General features: G+C 36.9%; 1 protein-coding gene across 1 annotated transcript in view; it reads left to right on the top strand.

Annotated features, from left to right (window-relative positions):
* The first annotated feature begins 481 nt into the window (after positions 1-481).
* LOC131861461 (uncharacterized) overlaps positions 482-20041 on the top strand; it is a 53025-nt gene continuing 33465 nt past the window's right edge. Inside the window, exon 1 of the mRNA XM_059214927.1 lies at positions 482-784. Coding sequence (XP_059070910.1) covers positions 482-784 — 303 coding nt within the window. The remainder of the gene's footprint in view (positions 785-20041) is intronic.

Raw genomic sequence — 20041 nt, 5'->3', positions numbered from 1 at the left:
CCGGTTCACAGTCTTGAACTATTTCTGGTATTACTTCTCCTCTAAGAGTGCTTTCCTAGCTAACTATAGATTATTGCATCATACAATGTTCACATACAAAAATGATCTCCATACATATATTTTGCATCTCATAGTTCTGCTATATGTCTATCTCTATACCATCATAATACCCTCATATCTCTATCTATTAAATTGACCTAGTAGACTGACTTATATACCTATTACATATGATATGACTTATGTCGACTTACAATGCATTTACAAAAGATATTCAATGTCATCCTTGACAATAATTGCAAAATGATTTACAAAATAAATCTTCCTTGATGTCGGCTTCCTAAAGTACTGATGCCGGTGCTGGTGTAGCCTTGAATGCTTCCAATGCTGGTATCTACCGGTATATGCCTCCTAGTGCCAGTTTGTGACTTCCATCAAGTCTTGTTGCCTTCTATCTGATCTTGTTGCCATCAATGACAACAAAATGAATCCAATGAGTGTCAATGGTAATAATGGGAATAATGGCAAAAATGGTAATGAAAATAATAGAAATAAAAATAACAATAATGAAAATGGTGGTGGAGGTAACAATGGAAACAATAGTAACAATAGAGGAAATGGAAACTATCAAAATAAAAACTATGGTTGTAGACCACCTATGACCATTGAAATGTATAAACAGTTGGATTTCAGTGGGATAGTTGGATATCTGAATCAGATTTCAAGTGATTTAAGGTCAGCCATCCCTAAGTTCATAGGCAATGGAACTGATTCTGCAGAACAACATGTAATAAATGTAAAAAATATCATTGAAGAATTCGAAGTCCCTTATGAATATGGTTTTATGAAATTGTTTGTTTAGTCTCTAATAGAGGATGCAGGTGAATGGTGTATAAATCTTCCTAACAGGTGCATTGGTAGCTGGTAGGAGTTTGTGACACAATTCTTGGAATAATTTGGAGACCATAATGATACTTAATTTGCATCTCATGAGTTGACAAGCATAAATAAAAATCAAAATAAATCACTCTAGATTTAATAAAAGGTTTAATAAAGTGCTTAATAGAATACCAAGGGATATTAGACCTGTCGATTCATTTTTGATTGAATTTTATTTGAGTGCTTTTGATAGCAAGACTCACTATGAGATTTTATCTCATAGGCCTACCACCTTGCAGAATGCATTTAAGACATCCACTACCATTGAAAATAACATAAAAGTTGCTGGGAGAATTGGCAAGAGAGATGATGCAAAACTATATAATCCCAAAGCTACAAAGAAGGATGAGCTTAGCCAAATCATGGACATGCTGAAAGATATGAAGGGTAAAAAAAACCACAATGAGAAGCCACCTCCATATAGAAGCAACAAGCCAATGAATTACAATAGGCCAAGATTGCACGACATGCCATATAACACAAATTGGAGAGACGGTAAGCCAATGAAGCCAAATATAAACAAGGAAACTCCAGATCCATTGAAAAAAGAAAACAATTTTGTGGAGGAATATCCATGGTGTGAAGTCTACAATCTACCCCATGCTGCAGAACAATGTATGATCACTCAAGGTTTAATAGAAGAAAAGAATCATGAGTGAGTATGAATCCAAAGTGAATGTACTTTCATCAAATCCATTTTGGGGTTGGGATGAGGATTCATCCGAGGAGGAGTAATCATCAGATGTACAATGGAGGAGAGAGAGCTAGTAGTACAACGTGCAACAAGTTTTCACTAATGATGATGATGAAGATACCCCAGCCTTGAGGAGATTGTTCTATGATGAAGAGCTAGTGCATTCCTTGAGAACCTAATAGATGAGGAAAAGAAAGCTTATACTGTTGCAGTAGTAGCATAGGCAAAAAGCAATTATTAGCTAAGGAACAAAACAATGAACCCAGATCAAGGTAAGCCATCCGGGATATTTGAAAAGATTCTTAAAGCTAGTGGAAACAAAGATACCATCACTAAGAAGGAAAAGGAAGGTACAATAGAAAATGTCAAAGAAATAGAACCTCCTAAATTGACAAAGCCAACTGAAAGGAAGCAAATTAGTAAGCCAGTTTCAAATTGCGGATCATTTATGTCTCAGGCTTTATCGCAGGTGAAAAATTCTCTGCCCTTGCTTGAAGTGATGAAATTCCCTGATTATAAAAATCAAAACAATCAATATTTCGTCTAACATTGGTGGAGTTAATAAAGAGGATCATAAGCCAAAAGATGAAGATCCACCTGTTGTTTATTTGGGAACTTCTATCACCAAGAATCTTACCCAGGTTGATCCCTTATATCTGACTTTGTTGATTAACAATAAAATGGTTAAGAATTGTATGATAGATTTAGGTGCACTCGTGAACATAATGCCAGAAGATGTCATGAAGGAACTTGGGATGCATGTAGACACTCCCTATGGGTAATATTATGCTATGGATAATAGATCAGTCCTAGTTGTTGGAATCATGAAGGATGTGGAGTTTCGATTTTTAGCATGCCCAGATGAGTCATATAAGACAGACATCATAGTTGTTCAAGTCCCTGCCAATTATGGGATGTTACTATCAAGGCAATGGTCAAATTTGGTAGGGGATACGTTTGGTTAGATCTATCATATGCAACCATCCCGATAAAAGGAATAGATGTAAGGATTGATATAGAGCCGAGATCATCCTACCTGATAGAAGAAGTTGATCCAAACGAAAAAACATGTTATCTCCAAACAAATATGGATAAATTTCAAGTAAGTATTTCTAAACCCTTTTGATGCAAAACTAATAAGCTTGAAGACACTATTAAAGAAAATAAGGATAAAATTTGGAAAATGTACTTTGATGCTACGTACAGTAAAGAAGGAAATGGAGCTGGTGTGGTTTTTATTTTTCCTAATGGGAAATCATTCAAATATTCTTTCTTGTTAGCCTTTGAAAGTACAAACAATGTTGTTGAGTATGAGGAACTCTTGTTAGGTTTTAGAATAGAAAATAAACATGATATCAAACTACTAACAGTTTATGGTGATTTAGAGTTAATTGTATCTCAAGTAAGGGAAAAGTTTACTACTAAAAATGTAAGGCTTTGAAATTACAGAAATGAGTTATGGGACTCTATTTAACTTTTTCATGCATTTTCTATAACATGGACTAAAAGATCTAACAATATTTTAGCAAATTTTATGGCTAACCTAGCAGTTCAACATAACGATATTCCTTTTGTTGACATCACCCAAGTTGAAATAAAAACTAGACCTGCAGTGCTAGATAACATAAAGAACTGGCAGATATTTTGTGAAGACCAGTATGAGGGCCAACACGTGGATTGGAATGCATATGTGGAAGAGGAGAATGGTAAGGAGTCTCTATTTGGAAAAGGCATTCTACAACTTAAAACAAATAAGATTCCAAAAGGGTTGGTGGAACTAGAGGGGATTTTTAACAATAAGGATATGGTGAATTTTAATCCCAGCATTGGAAGTTGTGAAGAAGCGGAGAAAATAAACTTGGGAAGTGAAAACAATCCTAGAGAGGTCTACATTGGGGAGAAGCTTACACCAAAAATTAGAACTGCATTGATCAATCTGTTAAGAAAATATATACATGTTTTTGCTTGGTCATATGATCACCTTAAGGAATACAGAGAGGATTTGTTCCAACATGAAATCCCACTGTAGCCAGATACAAAACCATTTAGGCAAAAGAAAAGGCCTATAAATCCCACATTGGCTCCCAAAATGAAATAAGACTTGATGAAGATGAGGAATGTAGGGATTATAGAGCCTATAAGGCACTCCACATGGGTATCAAATTTGGTGCCTGTTAGGAAGAAGAACGATGATATCAAATTGTGTGTAGACTTTAGAAACTTAAATATGCCATCTCTAAAAGATAATTATTCTCTGCCTAACATGGAAGTGTTGTTCACCAAATCTGGTTAACCCATGTACACCTGTAATTGATCTATGAGAAAGCCAATATCAATCAATGAAAACACTCTAGGGCTTGGACAACATAACATAGGATCCTAATGATCCTCCTGCACTTCAGGTTCTGCTAGACCTAGGGGGGGACACCCTTTTTGATGTATGAAATTAACACATTTACTCACCATGACAACATCAATGAAGTAGATAAACCAATCCACAAGCTCAACAAATTAGATAACACATACAGATTGGCTGGATCTTGTACAAATAATGGGTGAAACAGAGCTTTGGAAGGATAGAACACAAACCCCTAAACATAAAGGGAAATGAATTTTCTTTTAAAATATATATCTGAAACCATCCCCAAATCTGTCAAAGACTAGTGCCTTGTTCATTGGGAAACATAGTCACACACAGAACTACAAAATGTCAATCACAGCTACAAATTTGTTTTCCTTAAAAAATATCCCTGCATTAATACCTTATACTAATGCATTACTCAATCCATTCACAAAATTATCAGATCTAGGACACATTCCATTGTTTATGACTGATTATAGAATTTAAACTCTTCATTGAAGAATGCCTACAAGCAATCATACAATCTCCTTGAGATGAAAAATTATAAGCCTCCTTGAGGATTCAATTCATAACAATGAAATACATGCACAAAGACAATATCATGGGAAATTTACTCATGCCTGACACAAGTAAGCCCTGCAATGTAGCCTCTATACCCTGAACAGATCCATAGAACTTTGCAAGTTTGGGTCAAGAAATTCAAAAAATGGAAGCCATGAAAAACTAGAGTACTTCTCACAGAATTCTGGAACCCTTACAACTGAGAAGAATTGGGAATAAGAAGGAAGAGGGAAAAGATTAGGTCTGCAACCGAAATTGCCAAGTGTCCTTTTTCTAACTGAATTTCAATCCCTTTCTCTTTCCCATGGAAACTTCTCCCAAAATATCTTATATTTGTTGAAACAAACTACATAGCTACATTCCTCATCTCGAGAGCTTTTCGGTGATATATAATACTTTCCACTTTGAGAAAAAATAGAGCCCTGGGTGAATTAATCACTCATGTGTGCACAATCATTTAAATTTTTCAATTTTTAATATAGTCTGCACTATATATATAACTGATTTTAACTTTGATTTTTGGCTCTGATTTTGGCCTAATGCCCTGCCACGTGGTGGTCTCTAATTGGTCGATGGGATCCACTAGGCGCCATCTCATCACCACCATGTGTACGCCACATTTGTTGCTTCCTCGTTGCCACATCACCGCCACCTATGCGCCACTGGGACGAGACCCACCTGCTAGACCGCCATGTCACACTACTACCTATGTGCCACCTGAGTTTTACCATTTCACGAAAGGTAACTAGCATGCATGATCTTTACCCTGCTCAATTTTCACGGACGCTTTTCGCCATTTCGCCTTTCACCATTTTGCAGAGGGTAACCAGTGAGCATCTCCACTCTGCAAAATCACGCCAACTGTTGGATCTCCTGAAGCTGCATGGTCTTTAACTCGCTCCTTCTCTACAAAATTTTCTTGCCTCGGGATCCATGCCTACGTGGGGTCCACCTATCGCCATCGCTCAGCCTTCTCGGTTGCCTTGGGATCCACACCCATGCTCGTGGGGTCCGCTTGGGCACCCAATGGGCACTGTCTATCAAAAGTCTTGAGGCTTTGACATATTAGATGGGTAAGGTTTTACATATAAATATCAAAAGATACCATTTCCCAGCCAATGTGGGACTAAAGACTTTGCACAGAAATGCACTTTTGAAGCTTACCTCTTGGGTTTTAATGGTGTTTTACTAAAAGTTAACACCTCTTCCATCCATATTCGAACTCATGGTGGGGAGGGCTGCTGGAAAAGGGGCATTGAACTGATCTTACACCGTCCACTTGCATTTATTTGAAAATATCTATAAGTGCCTTCATAGTAGCTGGAACATGGTTTTCATCAAATATTTCTTCATCCTCAGCCATTTTCATTTTATTTGCCTGAATCATACCATTGCAGCTCTCTCTTCCCATTAACTTGTTTGGTTAATGACCTCTCCTAATTCTTTCATGAGAGTCATCACATCTAACTCTTTTGTTAAAATCTTCAAAAGATAAATATTTTTCAGGCCCTTAACTTTTTGATGTAACTATGAGCCTTGCCAAAGAGGACTGCTTGGGAGCATATTAAATGCTTCCTCACACTACGCAGCAGACGAGGTTAAGCTTTTGAACATGCCAATGTGCATTTTCTTGAAAAATTATAATGCATTTTAACACCTTCTACACACAGCAGGAGAATTAATGGAAAAACAACAGCCAATTGCATTTGATTGAAGTTTAAAACACCATTTACCATAGCGTGGGAGGGCTAGGCTTTAAGCCTGCTAATTGTATTTGCTGCATATTTTTGTCCTCTCCAAACACCACACATGCACACAACAGGGAAGGAGGAGGTCACATGAATTACATTACCAGTGGATTTGCTGAAATGAGTTTATTACAAACATTTCCCTCAGCCACTTCCACGCCATATGCAAGGGAGGATTTGGTGGTGGCTGCTAATTTCATTTGGTTAAAAACATAATGCCTCTACTTTTTACATGCCACCATATTTGTTTGAAGTTTGAATGCTTTCTCACCATAGATGGCACTTGGAATTACATTGTTTAAGAAGCTCAAACTTCCCACTCCATTTTCACATTTGCTGAAAGCTTCATTGCTTTGGTAGTTTCTAATGCCCTTCCAAAAACTACAGCAAGGAGGAGATTTGGGTAAAGTTGATTGGCATTATGGCTGCCAATTGCATTTTGAAAGTTTTAAAACCTTCTTCCAAACCTCTACTTGCTAGGTGCATTTTTTTAATGTCTCGTGATCACAATCCACATTTAAATATTCTGAAATTCCCCCAACAAACAAAGTCGGCAACAAAAAAAATACGACACAAGCATGAGCCCGTTAGGCCCCAAAGTGAGTCCGACTAAAAAAAAATTTCGTTTTCATGCAACTAACCTCTGAAATGACTCACAGACCTCAAACATACCTCTGGAAACAATCGACATCGTTTTCAGATCGTTAATCCGCATTTTACAACTTTCAGGCACTTGCGCCACATTTTTGCATTTAATCGCGAAGACGTATTTTTCAAACTAGTCAAAACACCTTTCTGGACCTCGCCATCTGACAGGCGTGTACTTTGATATACAAGCATGAACTCTGTCAAGCGGTTTTTTAAGATGAATCCCAAGCAAAGATATATTAATTGGCAAAAATGACCAATTGGCTTTGTCAACACTGCGGACCTGATGAAGTCAATGTTCTGGTAACACATGATGCCTTTCTCAAAAATATCAAACGACCTTCGTAGACCCTCAAATTTGAAACATAGGTACCTTGAAGTACATATTAAATCTTTGAATTCTCAATTTGACCAAAAGTCTGACTGGGTGCAAATGGTGCGCTCATGAAAATAGCTACTTTAACCGATATAGCATTGAAAGTATGGATCACTGAAAACGATGACTCAAGGAATCCTTTCGAAAACCGATCAAATGGATTGGCAGAGGCTTAAAACTTGAAACACAGCTTTTTATTTATACCAACAATATCTCAAAACAAACATTATGTCATGATACTTACTGAGACAACTTTTACACTTATGCGAAACAGGGTTCCGACTACGTGCTGAAACAGGGACTTTTCAAAACATACAAATTGCAATTGGATTGATCTTCAAAAAGTGAGCAAATGGATTTGTTAAGACTTGAAACTTTGTAGGCTGACTCACATTTATGCATAGAATCCAATCCATTTTGAAATTCTTCATGGAAATCAACAGGGCAAAAGATATAAACACCCAAATTAGGCTACTCAATAAAATCTGCATTTGTGCCTAAAACGCACTTTTAGCTCACCCCTTGAAATGGGTATCTCATAAACTTATCCAAACTGAATTCTGAAAGTTGCACATCACTGAATATGCCAAATGAAATGTGTAGGACATGTCTCCCAAGCCTTACCCTACGAAAATCAACTGGCTCCATTTTGCCCTCTCTCTAACTAGGCCATTCAAACTGACTCATTTGGAAATGCAAAGCGAAAATTTGAATTGGGCCTCAAAAATTGACTCAATTTTAATGAGTCCCAATAGTGGCTCTGACTGGGGATGGTTGATTGCAAGATCAACACAAGAATCTAGAATCAATGGTTACGCAGACCACCCAAAATGGATCACATCTCTTCTCTTCTAAAAAACAGGGCATCCTCATTCTACCCAAACAACAGGGCACTTTATTAAAAAACACACAACTAAAGCAAAGCAACTGTAAGATATACAAACATACTTACAACTATTTATAAACTGCTCCACTAATCCTCAACATTTACCTCTGTCAAAAATCTGATTTTCATCTCTTGATATCGTGATCCGAACAAAGGCACCTTCTAGTAACAACTAAGCATAATCATTATAATCAACCTCTTTTATCTCATCACTGTAACAGTTGGTGTGCATACCTCTTGTTTGATTCTGAACTTTATGGTCACACACTATCTCAACAAAAGTAAAACCATGAGACAACTCACTAAAGAGGCTTTCCCACAAGATACCATACATTTCACTATCCCAATCAATTCTATCTTTTGCAAGGACATCATCATGCTGAACTTCAAAAGTAAAACATTCATTCTCAACACTGTAATTCCCATCAGCACATACCTTATTATCATTTAAATCAATAGAATGAGGGATACTACTAACCAACTGATGCAAACAAGGGACATAAACATTTTGGTTCAGATGTGATACTTCCCTATGTTGATCACACTCTTTACCATCCTTGTTCATCAAGCTCAAAACTTCTGCATTCTCAAAATCCCATTCATGAAAAAGAAACCTCTGGCTGAAGCAAATCCTCAACTAAGTTTTATTCATTCAAACTTATATCCACTTGAAAAATTTCCATTTGTGGTCTGAAGAAGTAATCACATAACCCATGCCTCTTATCTTCATCATGAAGTAATTTCTTACAACACATGCTACTGCTGTTTGGAATTGCATCAGCATTATGGACTGGTTCATCATTTACAACATCTGGCTGATCATTTATTTTTTCATACAAAGGGTTAGAAACCAAATGAAAAAGCCCTTCATGAACATTATGGCACTGAAATGGTTGGTCCGTATCCATATCAACATTGAATAAAACATTAGTAAAATTGCTAAAGATACCATCCACCCTATCATCATAATCATCTTCATCAGATGAAGAAGAAATTGAAACTAGGCTGGAACAATCCTCAGTGTTCCATGTTTCACATCCATAAGATTTCATCCTATGACCATCATTCTGAAAATCAAGATAATCATACTTATCTTGCCACAATTAATCTTCTTTACCAATAGAATACTCGTCATTAGCCAAAGAACAAAGATGAATATCGCTGCCATTTACTTCATTTGATGAATTTTCAGCATGTTCACTAAATTTTTTTATCATAAAACCATCTGTTAGATCAGCATGTTGTTCATCAAGTGTACAAGCATTCAGTTCACAGTCCTTTTTTGAAAAATCCTCTTCACCATATTGAAGAAGGTCTTCATTAACAACTCTAAGGCTCTCCAACATTTGAACCTTCTTGTCCACAATTTCATGAGCTTTCCTAAGTCCTTCAATCTTCTGGACTTGCATTGCACCTTGTTGTTCCATGTGACATTCTTTAAAAAAAAATTCATCCATGTGTGCTATATTTTCATTGCAATCATGTGTACCATTGAGATTTTTTGAATTAAATTTATGCATAACTTTCAAATTAGAAAGATCATCAACATGATTATAAGAAGTGAAATCTGAAAATACCTTTACTTCATCCCCAACACAATTGACATTATCAATATTTAAGTGAGGATCAACTATTGTTTGCACCAAACAACTCTGACTTTCATCATATTGCACATTTTCACTTGCACAAACAACAACACTTGGTAATCCCTCTGTATTTGGTATTTCAACATCAAATACATCAGAAGCATGTAAAGATCGATGGTCATCACCATCATTGTTTTCATCATCACTAACCTTGGGAGATGCATGATTAACTTGATAATTTGCAATCACATAGTCAGCATAACCGACATACAAATCAAATGGTACATATCCCTTGTATATATCTACCTCTGTATCAACATTTTCACAACACTTCCCATTGATCATTCCATCATTACTGTGAGAGACAACCGGTATTAACAACAGAGGTTCTTGACTCTCATTCAAATTTGAATCACATGCATCAACAAAACCTTTCGGAATTGTAGAGCTTGATGCACCTAGACAAGGAATGATTTGCTCAGCTTCACATGGTATTTCACCATTCAAGGTACTTTGGCATGAAATAATAGTAGACACTAATCTCTTCGAAATCCCATACTTCAAGTTATTTTCCATATCCCTAGCTGTGTTAAATGCTTCATACAAAGTCTTGGGTTCTTTGTTTCTCAATAAGAAACTCATCTTCTCATCAAATGCACTCATATAAACATGCAGACATTCTTTATCATCAAGTTTATACTTTCTGGAAATTTTAGACAAAGCTTGTGAAAATCTGCTATTAAATGTTGGTACCAATTCATCTTCCCTTATTTGTATATAAGTGAATTCTTTCAGCAAATCACAATCACTCATATTTTCATCAAATTGGTCTATGAAATCTGAAACTAATTCTTCCCATGAGGAAATACAATCTTCCGACAAAAAAGAGAACCAATCCCTTGCATCCTCTTTCAATGACTGGACAAATAACTTCATGCATACATCCTCTTGGCAAATTCCAAATTCTCCTATCAAATCTGAAAATCTTTTCACATGTTGACATGCTATTTCTGATTTCTTCCCACTGAATATGGGCAAATATTTTCTAATTTATGTGGGTATGGGATTTGGGTAACCCGAAATACCTTCAATGTTTAGAGCAGCATAATACTTCATACTAAAACTCTTCCTATTACATGGTTGTGACATTTCACTAAGCATGGCCATATGTGGAAATAATTGGGGGTAAAAAAGTTCACTACACATTTCTTCCTACTCCCACAAATAGTTATGCAACCTTGTGTAGAACAATGAAACTCTCGAGCACATATCATCATACTAATCTATTCATAACATTGCTTGACACAAATCTTTCCCAAATTTGCATACTATAACAGAAGAACATAAACACTGGATATTTCAGCAGAATAGATATGCAAACTAATTTGAAAACCTCTCTTTCCCTATTTACTAGTGTTGTTCACTTAATGGGAAAACTACATTACACATTCAAAATTTCAGAAGAGATATCTTGCATTTGAAACCTCTAAAAATACCTGGAGATTTGCAGCTGTAATGTCTTTTACCTCAAAGTCACCACCTCTTGCATAGAGGACATTTTGAACAGCAAAATACCATTCAATCACAAATTTAAATTCTCTGTTTCTCTTTCAATCTTGCTGCAATAAACACTCTTCTAGGCTATTTAACACTGGTATGAACCACATAGTCGCCACCCAATAAGGAATTGGGGAAAAATTTGCACACAGCTGCAAGAACTTCTTACAACTTTCATCAATGAATCTACTGTTACTCCTTCGTAATATATGACATGACATAACACATCACTCTATAGATCCAGAACAAGGAACATTCTCTAACTCTGTGCATACTCAATGGACAAATTGACTGGAAATGAAATTGACAGGACGAGGGATACATTCAATTTCTAACCTTATCAATCAAACTTTTGAATCCATTATCTCCCCAGCAAAGTTGCCATTTTTGTTGTGGTGACTCGAATGGGATAATCTAAACATATATGAAACAAAACTTTTTAACCAGAGACTCTTTACCATTCATATCTCCCCAGCAGAGTCGTCATTTTTGTTGTTCACCAAATCTATTTAACCCAAGTACACCTGCAATTGATCTATGAGAAAGCCAATCTCAATCAATGAAAACACTCCAGAGCTTGGACAACATAACATAGGATCCTAATGATCCTCCTGCACTTCAGGTTCTGCTAGACCTAGGGGGGACACCCTTTTTGATGCATTAAATTAACTCATTTACTCACCATGACAGCATCAATGAAGCAGATAAACCATTCCACAAGCTCAACAAATTAGATAACACATACAGATTGGTTGGATCTTGTACAAATAATGGGTGAAACAGAGCTTTGGAAGGATAGAACACAAACCCCTAAACATAAAGGGAAATAGATTTTCTTTTAAAATATATATCTGAAACCATCCCCAAATCTGTCAAAGACCAGTGCCTTGTTCATTGGGAAATAGAATCACACACAGAACTACAAAATGTCAATCACAGCTACAAATTTGTTTTCCTTACAAAATATCCTTGCATTAATACCTTATACTAATGCATTACTCAATCCATTCACAAAATTATTAGATCTGGGACACATTCCATTGTTTATGATTGATTATAGAATTTAAACTCTTCATTGAAGAATGCCTACAAGAAATCATACAATCTCCTTGAGATGACAAATTATAAGCCTCCTTGAGGATTCAATTCATAACAATTAAATACGTGCATAGAGATAATATCATGGGAAATTTACTCATGCCTGACACAAGTAGGACCTGCAACTAGAAAACAATCTGTCATCCTGCAATATAGCCTCTATACACTAAACAGATCCATAAAACTTTACAAGTTTGGGTCAAGAAATTCAAAAAATGGAAGCCATGAAAAATGGAGCACTTCTCACAAAATGTTGGAACCCTTACAACTAAGAAGAATTGAGAATAAGAAGGAAGAGGGAAAAGATTAGGTCTGCAACCGAAATTGCCAAGTGTCCTTTTTCTAATTGAATTTCAATCCCTTTCTCTTTTTTGTGGAAACTACCTCTAAAATATCTGATCTTTGTTGAAACAAACTACATAGCTACATTCGTCATCTCAAGAGCTTTCTGGCGATATATAATACTTTCCATTTTGAGTAAAAATAGAGCCCTGGGCAAATTAATCACTCATGTGTGCACAATTATTTAAATTTTTCAATTTTTAATATAGTCTGCACTATATATATAACTGATTTTAACTTTGATTTTTGGCTCTGATTTTGGCCTGACGCCCTACCACGTGGTAGTCTCTGATTGGTCCATGGGATCCACTGGGCACCACCTCGGATGACACCTCATTACTGCCATGTGTATGCCACATTTGTTGCTTGCTCGTCGCCATGTCATCGCCACCTATGTGCCACGTTACCGCCACCTATGCGCCACTAGGACGGTACCCGCCTGCTGGACCGCCATGTCACACTGCCACCTATGTGCCACCTAGCTTTCGCCATTTCATGATAGGTAACAAGCGTGCATCTTCGGGTTGCGAAATCACGCGAGCCGTTGGATCTTCTCCAAGATGCATGGTCTTTAACTCCTCATTTTCTTCATGTTTTCAGCCTGAGCTTTTTGCCATTTTGCAGCCCTTAACCGGCGAGCATCATCGGCCTGCAAAATCACGCGCACCGTCGGATCGGCTTGAACCTGCATGATCTTTACCTTGCTCAATTTTTGCAGATGCTTTTTGCCATTTCGCCTTTTGCCATTTCGCAGAGGGTAACCAGTGAGCATCTCCACCCTATGAAATCATGTCGACCATTGGATCTCTCGAAGCTGTATGGTCTTTAACTCGCTCCTTCCCTACAAAATTCACCCACCTCGAGATCCGTGCCTATGTGGCATCCACCTATTGCCATCACTCAGCCTTCTCAATCACCTTGGGATTCGCACCCATGCACGTGGGGTCTTCTTGGGCACCCAACAGGCACCGTCCGTCAAAAGCCTTGAGGCTTTGACATATTAGATGGGTAAGGTTTTACATATAAATATCAAAAGATACCATTTCCCAACCAATGTGGGACTAAATACTTTGCACAGAAATGCACTTCTGAAGCTTACCTCTTAGGTTTTAATGGTGTTTTACTGAAAGTTAACACCTCTTCCATCCATATTAGAACTCATGGTGGGGAGGGCTGCTGGAAAAGGGGCGTTGAACTGGTCTTACACCCTCCACTTGCATTTATTTGAAAATATTTATAAGTGCCTTCACAGTAGCTGGAACATGGTTTTCATCAAATATTTCTTCATCCTCAGCCATTTTCATTTTATTTGCCTGAATCATACTGTTGCTGCTCTCTCTTCCCATTAACTTGTTTGGTTAAGGACCTCTCCTGATTCTTTCATCAGAGTCATCACATCTAACTCTTTTGTTAAAATCTTCAAAAGATAAATATTTTCAGGCCCTTAACTTTCTGATGTAACTATGAGCCTTGCAAAAGGGGACTGCTTGGGGGCATATTAAATGCTTCCTCACACCGCGGAGCAGACAAGGTTAAGCTTTTGAACATGCCAATGTGCATTTTCTTGAAAAATTCTAATGCATTTTAACGCCTTCTACACACATTAGGAGAATTAATGGAAAAATAGCATCCAATTGCATTTGATTGAAGTTTAAAACACCGTTTACCATAGTGTGGGAGGACTGGGCTTTAGGCCTGCTAATTGTATTTGCTACAGATTTCTATCCTCTCCAAACACCACACATGCACACAGCAGGGAAGGAGGAGGTCATAGGAATTACACTGCTAGTTGGATTTGCTAAAATGAGTTTATTACAAACATTTCCCTCAGCCACTTCCACGCCATATGCAAGGGAGGATTTGGTGGTGGCTGCTAATTTCATTTGGTTAAAAACATAATGCCTCCTTTACTTTTTATATGCCACCATATTTGTTTGAAGTTTGAATGCCTTCTCACCATAGATGGCACTTGGAATTGCATTGTTTAAGAAGCTCAAACTTCCCACTCCATTTTCACATTTGCTGAAAGCTTCATTGCTTTGGTAGTTTCTAATGCCCTTCCAAAAACTACAGCAAGGAGGAGATTTGGGTAAAGTTGATTGACATTATGGTTGCCAATTGCATTTTGAAAGTTTTAAAACCTTCTTCCAAACCTCTACTTGCCAAGCGCATTTTTTTAATGTCTCTTCTCTGTCGCTAAAGGAGGATCTGGCATTAACAATTGCCAATCTAAAATTGTCTGAAGGTCTACAGTCTTTTCAACTCTTATGACATGTCTCGTAATTACAATCCACATTTAAATATTCTGAAATTTCCCCAATAAACAAAGTCGCCAATAAAAAAAATACGGCACATGCATGAGCGAGGTCGGGCCCCAAAGTGGGTCTGACTAAAAGAATTTTTTTTTTTCATGCAACTGACCTATGAAATGACTCATGGACCTCAAACATACCTCTGGAAACAATCGGCATCATTTTCGGATCATTAATCCGCATTTTACAACTTTCAAGCACTTGAGCCACATTTTCGCATTTAATCGCGAAGACGTATTTTTCAAACTGGTCAAAACACCTTTCTGGACCTCGCCATCTAACAAGCGTGTACTCTGATATACAAGCATGAAATCTGCCAAGCAGTTTTTCAAGATGAATCCAGAGCAAAGAGATATTAATTCGCAAAAATGACCAACTGGCTTTGTCGACACTGCGGACCTGATGAAGTCAATGTTCTGGCAACACATGATGCCTTTCTCAAAAATATCAAATGACCTCCATAGACCCTCAAATTTGAAACATAGGTACCTTGAAGTACATATTAAATCTTTGAATTCTCAGTTTGACCAAAAGTCTGACTGGGTACAAATGACGCGCTCATGAAAACAGCTACTTTAACTGATATAGCACTGAAAGTACGGATCACTGAAAACGATGACTCAATGAACCCTTTCGAAAACCGATCAAATGGATTGGTAGAGGCTTAAAAATTGAAACATAACTTTTTATTCATACCAAAAATAGCTCGGAACAAACATTATGTCATGATACTTACCGAGGTAACTTTTACACTTATGCGAAACAGGGTTCCGACTAGGTGCTAAAACAGGGACTTGTCAAAACATAGAAACTGCAAATGGATTGATCTTCAAAAAGTGAGCAAATGGATTTGTTAAGACTTGAAACTTTGTAGGATGACTCAAATTTATGCATAGAATCCAATCCATTTTGAAATTATTCATGATAATCAACAGGGCAAAAGATATAAACATCCAAAGTAAGCTACTCAATAAAATCTGCATTTATGCCTAAAATGCACTTTCAACTCACCCCTTGAAATGGGTATCTCATAAACTTATCCAAACTGAATTCTAAAAGTTGCACATCACTGAATAGGCCAAATGAAATGTGTAGGACATGTCTCCCGAGCCTTACCCTTCAAAAATCAACTGGCTCCATTTTGCCCTCTCTCTAACTAGGCCATTCAAACTGACTCATTTGGAAATGCAAAGCAAAAATTTGAATTGGGCCTCAAAACTTGACTCAATTTTAATGAGTCCCAATAGGAAGCTTTGTTGTAGAAATTAACAGGGAATGATCTACTCTCTATGATGGATGGGCTCTCTAGTTACAATCAAGTCAAGGTCAAGGAATCAGAAAAATACAAAAAAACTTTCACTACACCATGGGGCACATATGTGTATGCCAGGATGTCGTTTGGACTTACCAATGCGGGCGATACTTTTCAAAGGGCCATGGATGTAGCCTTTGAAGGCCTCAATGATTAAATTATAGTTGTATACCAGGATGATATGACAAGATACTCCAAGAAAGAAGAAGACCATTGTAATGATCTAGAAAAGATTTTCATCATAGCACTAGAATATGGTATTTCTCTAAATCCAAAAAAGTGTCACTTCGGAGTCACTGAAGGTAAATTTCTAGGTCATATTGTATCTAAAGATGGAGTAAGGATTGATCCTAAGAGATTTGCAGCCATTGATAAAATTCAGATTCCTAAAATAGTCAAATCCATTCAATCATTTTTTGGACAAATTAATTTTGTGAGAACATTTGTGTCAATTTTTCTGAAATTGTAAAACCTTATTGCAAAGATGTTGAAAAGGGGTGCAAAGATAAAATGGAAAAATGAAGCAATTGAGGCTTTTATGAACATTAAGAGGGCCATCAAGGAAGAACCTGTACTTAAATCTCCTGACTTCTCTAAACCTTTTCAAGTATTTTCTTTTGCTTTGTTTCATACTATTGTTGTAGTTATGTTACAAAAGAATAATGAAGGTCATGAACAACTAGTGGCATTTTTTAATAAAACACTACAAGCTTCTGAGTTAAATTATGATATAAATGAGAAGAAAGCATATGCCCTAGCAAAGGGTGTAAAATATTTTAGACCATATTTAGTGGGAGCTAATGTTATTTCCTATGTTCCTAATGCAGCAGTCAAGGATATTTTTAGGCAGACTAAAACTACTAGGAGAAGATGCAGATGGATCAATCAAATCAAGGAGTTCAACATTGACATCTCGATTTCTAAATTCGTAAGAGGTCAAGGTTTGGCTAAACTGATGACAGAATCAAATTTGGAAGTAGCATAGATAAATCAGGTAGAGTTAGAGGAGACTCAAATAAGCATTGAAAGTTGTCCTTAGTATAAGAATATTACCTATCATTTAAAACACATGAAGTGTCTAGATGATTTAAATGATAGTCAGAAAAGAACACTTAAGCTTCAAGCATCTAGGTATGTATTGCTTAAGGGTGATTTATATTGAAAAAAAGGGATGGTATCCTTTTATTTTGTTTGGATGTTCATCAAGCACAATCTGTTTTAAAGGAATTGCATGAAGGTGTATGTGGGGGTCATTTTTCAACAAAGACTGCTGCCTATTAAATACTTAATGTCGGTTACTATTGGCCACAAGTCTTTAAGGATTGTCATACTTATATTAGAAAATGTGAGGCTTGCCAAAAAATTTCAGGAAAGCTTAAATATAATGGAGCTCTTCCACTTAAACCCATGCAGATTGAAGAACCTTTTCAAATATGGGGTATTGATTCATAGGTGAAATTGCAAACAAATCCAGTGGAGGGTACAAATGGATTTTGGTAGCCACTGACTACTTTACCAAATGGGTAGAGGAAATTCCTACAAGGCAAGCTACGCATAAGGTAGTGACAAAATTTCTTTTGGAGAATATTTTGACAAGATTTCGGGTACCCCACAAGATTGTTGTAGATAATGGGATGTGTTTTAGATCCAAATAATTTGTTGACTTTTGTGAAAGTTATGGAATCACTTTATCATATTCATCACCTTATCATCCCCAAGGGAATGGGCAAGAATAATCTAGTAACAAAAATTTGTCAAAGATCATTAAAAGGATGTTAGGTGACAACAAAAGAGCATGGGACTCAAAGTTGAATTTGGTAGTATGGGCAGATAGGGTAACAATCAAGAAGTCCATAGGGTTTTCTCCTTATCAACTTGTTTATAGAAAAGAAGCAAGTTTGCCTCTGAACAACCTACTCCCGGTGTATAAATTTATTTCTGAGAGATATCTAGAAGAAGTTAATTTTATGGAAAATAGGCTGGTCCAGTTGGCTCAATTGGATGAGTACAAAACAAAGGCTCAGGAACAAAATATATAGAGGCAGAAAATGCTAAAGGCATTGCATGATAAGAAAGGTTGTGATAGAACTTTTAAAAAAGGAGAGCGGGTGCTCAAGTGGAATGCAAAGGACCAGGACAAGGGCAGGCATGGAAAGTTTGAAATACTCTGGCTAGGACCATACATCATCATCGATAAAGGAGGAGAAAATTCATACTTTTTACAAAACTTTGATGGCAAAATTCAGGAGTTTTCAGTCCATGCACAATATCTCAAACATTTCTTCTCTTAAGGAGTAGGAAATATCTTTATACTTTAGTAGTGTAGCCTTTATTTTCTATTTTTGTTCATTTGTTTTTATTCGTTTGCTTTCCAGGGATAGCTGAGATCTTGCTATGTCCCTAAAAGGAACATACATCCCCAGAAAAAGCCATTGTTAGCACATATTTTTGCAAAATATTTTTATGCTATTTAATGATACAATCTATGTATATTTCTTTCATAAGAGCATTTACTGCTGGGTTGTATGTGTAGGAGCTATGTTGCATCATCAGAAAAATCCAACTGTGACCTATTTTCTGAATGGACAAGTATCACTTAGGCATGTTAAGGGTTGACACTGAGTGGGGAGTACATGAAGAGGTTTCATTATGACAGTATTGGGATCCTTATAAGAGCATTTTTGTGCATGACAGAGATTGGGCCTATGTGATGGATTCTAACATTTTATTATCACATATGAAGTCTCCATGGAAGATTGGAAACATCAACATTCATGAAGAGGAGCTTAATTTGCATTATTTTCAAATTTGAGTTATCGACATAAGTTACCTCGAAAAGACCGCCTAGTCAAAACAATGGAAGGATATATCAATGTAAACTAGACCGACCACTCTGAAGGAGAGCTAAAAAGAAGTTCATAATGGAAGGTGACTCGGTGCATTGATCTGAGGACATGACTTAAATGGAACAACCTTCGTCAAGGAGCAATCATGAAGAAGGGTTCATCGGCATAACATTCACTATCGGAGGCATGAGAGAAGTGTTATGCCGATATCCAATGAGGCTATGGGTATAACATACACTGATGAAGGAGAATGTAGAGTGGATACTTTGAAGTCATCGGGATATCGAAAAGTGTAAAAAATAGCTACCCCGATACCTGATAGAATTGATATCATGGCGGATGGAAATGAGGTTCCATCAGGATAGCCTACACTGAAATAAGGGAGTAGGAAAGTAAAAAGGTGAAGTCATCAAGATACCATTGGCTAATCGGAAAAAGACATTTTCTACTATGTCGATACTTGATGAGGAAGTTGAGGTAGTTGCTAAGAAGGAGACCTCATTGGGGGAACATAGGCTGATAGGCCAGAATAACATAAAGATAGACAAGTTGGAGCTCGATCTCATTGGATCATCGGAGAAACATAAGATAGGTTGTCCTGACACCCGACAAGCTTTGCAACATGATGAACAAGAAGGAGGATTCATCGGGATACATTAGGTTCAGTGAAATGAAAGAAAAATGGCTACGACGAAGCCCAATGGATTGATTGAGGAAACCTATGCCAATCAGAAAGACAAAAAGACGCATCATCATTGCATGCACAAATTGGAAAAG

This window comes from Cryptomeria japonica, chromosome 2, assembly GCF_030272615.1.
Source record: "Cryptomeria japonica chromosome 2, Sugi_1.0, whole genome shotgun sequence".
Classification (NCBI taxonomy): domain Eukaryota; kingdom Viridiplantae; phylum Streptophyta; class Pinopsida; order Cupressales; family Cupressaceae; genus Cryptomeria; species Cryptomeria japonica.
This window is presented reverse-complemented; position numbering and strand designations above follow the sequence as displayed.